The sequence below is a fragment of the Diaphorina citri genome, unplaced genomic scaffold, assembly GCF_000475195.1.
Source record: "Diaphorina citri unplaced genomic scaffold, Diaci psyllid genome assembly version 1.1 scaffold2174, whole genome shotgun sequence".
NCBI classification, from domain to species: domain Eukaryota; kingdom Metazoa; phylum Arthropoda; class Insecta; order Hemiptera; family Psyllidae; genus Diaphorina; species Diaphorina citri.
Window position 1 is genome coordinate 11,107 of NW_007379599.1, and position 4,837 is coordinate 15,943.

The 4,837-nt window shown below is 36.7% G+C and overlaps 1 protein-coding gene across 1 annotated transcript in view; it reads right to left on the reverse strand.

Annotated features, from left to right (window-relative positions):
* Positions 1-110: 110 nt before the first annotated feature.
* Positions 111-4,837, reverse strand: part of LOC103518386 (glutamate-gated chloride channel alpha-like) — a 16,321-nt gene continuing 11,594 nt past the window's right edge. Inside the window, exon 7 of the mRNA XM_008483448.3 lies at positions 111-384. Coding sequence (XP_008481670.1) covers positions 223-384 — 162 coding nt within the window. The 3' untranslated portion in view covers positions 111-222. The remainder of the gene's footprint in view (positions 385-4,837) is intronic.

The following is a 4,837-nucleotide window of genomic DNA, read 5'->3' on the forward strand; positions in this document are numbered from 1 at the left end:
AAACCCCTCATTTTTTTTTTTTTTTTTTTTTTTTTTTTTTTTTTATCAATGTCCTACACAAGCCTTGAGTTTATAGGACAGTGATATACTACTATCAATGATGTTGAAATGTCACATGTTAAAAAATAAATATATACCTATGCAAAGTTGTGATATACATAATAACACAAAGAAACTGCATTTACATTTTTATTTTCACGTTCATACAAGAATGGATATTGTCTAACTTTGATAAAGCACTCCCCAATAAGCAGCATTAAATAAGGAGAACGCTAAAGGAAATACAATGCGACTCTTCTCATCTACCCAGATGGCAATATCTTGCATACTCATGACAGGTTCTTGTGTGTCTGGTATCACATCCAAGCGAGGCCGAGGTGTGATCTGAAAATAGAGAGGGAGTTTATTATAGCTGAATCCCGCTAGTTCATCCCGAGGCATGGCCAAACTTGTAGTTATCAAACTAAAAACATAAACGAAACTCAAATATTAGGCGAGCGAGGAAAAGTTTTCTCTCCCGCAGTCTCTGGACTCTGTGTATTTCTTATGGTGATTTTAGCGATCAAAAATTGATCATATCTCAGGATCGGTTTAGATTTTCGCAAAATCCTTTCTTATTGCACACCTAGACCATAAAAGGAATATTCCTACCAAATTTCAGCTTTCTAGGTGTTGTGGTTCTAGAGATAGAGCGATCAGTGTGGAACTATGAACGGATCTTGTTCTTATAATATAAGAAGCTGAATCCCGCTAGTTCATCCCGAGGCATGGCCGAACTTGTAGTTATCAAACTAAAAACATAAACGAAACTCAAGTATTAGGCGAGCGAGGAAAAGTTTTCTCTCCCGCAGTCTCTGCACTCTGTGTATTTCTTATGGGGAGATTTTAGCGATCAAAAATTGATCATATCTCAGGATCGGTTTAGATTTTCGCAAAATCCTTTCTTATTGCACACCTAGACCATAAAACGTATATTCCTACCAAATTTTAGCTTTCTAGGTGTTGTGGTTCTAGAGATAGAGCGATCAGTGTGTGAAATGTGAAATGTGAACTGTGAATGAGTGAATGGATCTCGTTCTTATAACTTACTAGTTCATCCCGAGGCATGGCCAACCTTGTGGAAAAGGCATGGCCGAACTTGTAGTCATCAAACTAAAAACATAAACAAAACTCAAATATTAGGCGAGCGAGGAAAAGTTTTCTCTCCCGCAGTCTCTGCACTCTGTGTATTTCTTATGGAGATTTCAGCGATCAAAAATTGATCATATCTCAGGATCGGTGTAGATTTTCGCAAAATCCTTTCTTATTGCACACCCAGACCATAAAAGGAATATTCCTACCAAATTTCAACTTTCTAGGTGTTGTGGTTCTAGAGATAGAGCGATCAGTGTGTGAAATGTGAAATGTGAACTGTGAATGAGTGAATGGATCTTGTTCTTATAATATAAGACTAGCTGAATTCCGTCGCTTCGCTCCGGAAGCCCGCTAGTTCATCCCGAGGCATGGCCAAACTTGTAGAAAAGGCATGGCCGAACATATAGAAAATAATAAAAAATACGGTCGCGCTGCGCGCTCCCTATTAGCTGCATAGTTATCAAACTAAAAACATAAACGAAACTCAAAATGTTGGTCGAGAGCGGAACATTTCTCTCCCGCAGTCTCAGCACTCTGTGTATTTCTAATGGAGATTTTAGCGATCAAAAATTGATCATATCTCAGGATCGATTTAGAATTTCGCAAAATCCTTTCTTATTGCACACCTAGACCATAAAAGAAATATTCCTACCAAATTTCAGCTTTCTAGGTGTAGTGGTTCTCGAGATAGAGCGATCAGTGTGTGAAATGTGAAATGTGAATGAGTGAATGGATCTCGTTCTTATAACTTACTAGTTCATCCCGAGGCATGGCCAACCTTGTGGAAAAGGCATGGCCGAACTTGTAGTTAACAAACTAAAAACATTTTTTTTTGCGATTCGCAAAAAAATAAATGAATAGTCGATTGTATATGAAATTTTACGTAGAATAATAATATGCAATAAAAAATTAGGGTACTTATTTAAATTTCCAAAGTTGGTACCAAATTCGCAGTTTTCGCGACCATGTTCGTGAATTTTAATATTGCCAAAAAATTCTTTGCAAAAATCAAAGGGATACGGGTTTTTTTATTTTTCGAAAACTCCAAAAGAATCTTGAGGTGTCAGATGGTACGCAGTACCACCTAGACTCTAGAGGTTTAGAAACCCCTGCTCTGAGTACTTATATGTGGAGATGGGTACCAAGCTGCCAGGTTTGTGGATAACTCAGGTAATAGGTAGAGAGGTAGGTAAGTACGTAATCTTGATTATTATTACAAGTGAATGTGGAGATCACATGAGTTATCATCTTAACTGCCACTTACACCGCTACCACGAGTCATGGTAACTCCACTCAGTGGGATAGGAATATTCCTGAACGGTATGTCTGCTACTCTTCTGACCACTATACGCACTAAGCTAACTAGGCTGGCTCAGTCTTCTTTGAATTTGCTTTGAATCCGTCAGACTATACAGGGTGTCCACCAATGTATGACCCACTCAAATTGCTCCGAATCTGTTGGAGTTTTCGCAAAATAAAAAAAAAAAAAACCAGTAGGTAGGTATCCCTTTGATTTTTGCAAAGAATTTTTTTGCAATATTGAAATTCGCGAACTTGTTACCGAACTCGCGAAAACCGCGAGTTCGGTAGGTACCAACTTTGAAATTTCAAATAAGAACCCTAATTTTTTATTGCATATAATTATGAAGTCCTATTTATTTTCCTTATCCTATAGGAACGGGTCAAATTTTCGATGGTCAGTTTTTAGTGAAAAAACACGTTTCGAAGTCCTTAGAGCCTAAATCTAAAGTTTCAGCCATTGGTCCGTGTGTGTGTCTGTCTGTCCTTCTGTCTGTAAACAAAATATCTCGAGAACGGTAAGAGCTAGAGACTTTAAATTTGGTATGCAGCTGTCAAATGTGATAAAGATGGTTAAGATCGGTGTAACGCTTGGCGGTATTTTGGCCGCTTTTTGGCGGTTTTTGGTATAATTTCAATGATATCTCGGGAACGGTATGAGCTAGAGACTCCAAATTAGGTACAAGTTTGACTAGGATGTAACACAAAACTTTTGGTTACGATAGGTGCTGCAGTTGGCGGTATTTTTACCGCTTTCTGGCGGTTTTCAGCTATACTGACTAAACGGTTAGAGATATTGTAAAAGTTACAATAGAAGAACACCCAAATAAGCATCATTCAATAGGACAATTAAACCAGATTTTTTTTTTTTTTTTTTTTCCCCCAAATTTTTTACAGTACTTTTTCCAACCCTACAAACTAAAACCAATAAACAGCACAAAAAGTTGATCATTTGTGAAAGTTCGTTTTCGCGTTCTACCAATTCTATTGAAGGGATAAAATAAGGATTTTTTTTTCTGTTGGACCAAATTTAGTACATCTTTAGTACGCAAGTAGTACCTTATTGTGCACTTGCTAAATTTAGTACGCAACGAGTACTGCAGTCGGCCAAGTAGTAAATACGGAGAAAAAATGACAAGTAGGTACATTACTAACATTACCATACCTAGATTGATTCTTTTTTTATTGTGAGTGGTTTACCTAATGTTTTTATTATTATTATTACTTATTATTATTATTATTATTATTATTATTTATTATTATTATTATTATTATTATTATATTATATATTATTATGGTAATTTGTTATTTTCGTTATATTAAAGTCAATTTTGGTCCCATAGCGTTTACGCAGCCCCCAAAAAAATTTGGAACCCCTCGCACTTTTTTTTTTCCCCAGGTTTTAAAAAACGAAAAAACCATACTTTGTTTTGGGTGCAATTAAAGGAAAATTTCCCAGTTTCGACAACCAGCAATGGCCCACCTGGGTGGAAATGGATAGCCTGTAAGCGTTAAAAAAAAGTTATTATCCCCAATAGGTACCTACCTCAATAGAAACTTTAGGAATCATAATGAGGTGGGGGAACATCCCCTTGAACCAAACGTTCAATATTAAATTTTTCAATTTTTGGACAAGCCAATAAATGTATTTAGTGTAGGATTCTCTTCAAATTGGAAAATGGCCAAGTAAGGAGCTTTACCTCCTCTCTAACATGTTGGTTTTTTTTTGTAGATTCCATCCCTCTATTTAAATCACTAAATGAAAATTTTTAAGAACTGGTTTTGACCTTTTTTTTTGAACATGAATTACAGAAATTGTGGGCTAAATATTTGTAGAAAAAAAAAACGAAGGGGGTTTTTTAAAAAATGATAGGGTGACCCGTTCCAGACCCAAAAAATCGGTTAGTGTTGAAAACTAATTAACCAAAATTTCAAAGAATCGGGCGCCCGGGTGGGGTTCCTTTGACTCCCCAAGGAATTCCCCAAAATTTCAAATCCAAATCGGCCAGGGGCAAACGCGAGTTCTTAAGAATAGCGAAAAAAACAAACACATTAAAACATCTTAAAAACCCGGTCCCGGAGTAAAAACCGGTAGACCCTTCACTTCGATCCCGTCATAATTGGTAAAGGTAGTGGTGGGTAATCTGTTTTATTAGGGCCTATATAATTCCAATGAGGGCTTTCCTTTACTAGAAATTGGGATTCTCCCCATCCCAGTGACCAATAACCCCCAGTTAAAAAACCTTTACTTGGTGACCAAAAGAGTATTCCTCTCCATGGATACTGTTAAACAACAAAGTTTCCAAGACATTTCCAGAACCTTCCTCACCACTGTTAGCAAGATACCCAAAATCAATTGTAAGTAAGTTACTCGTACTAATTTTTAGAATATCACCTACCCCTA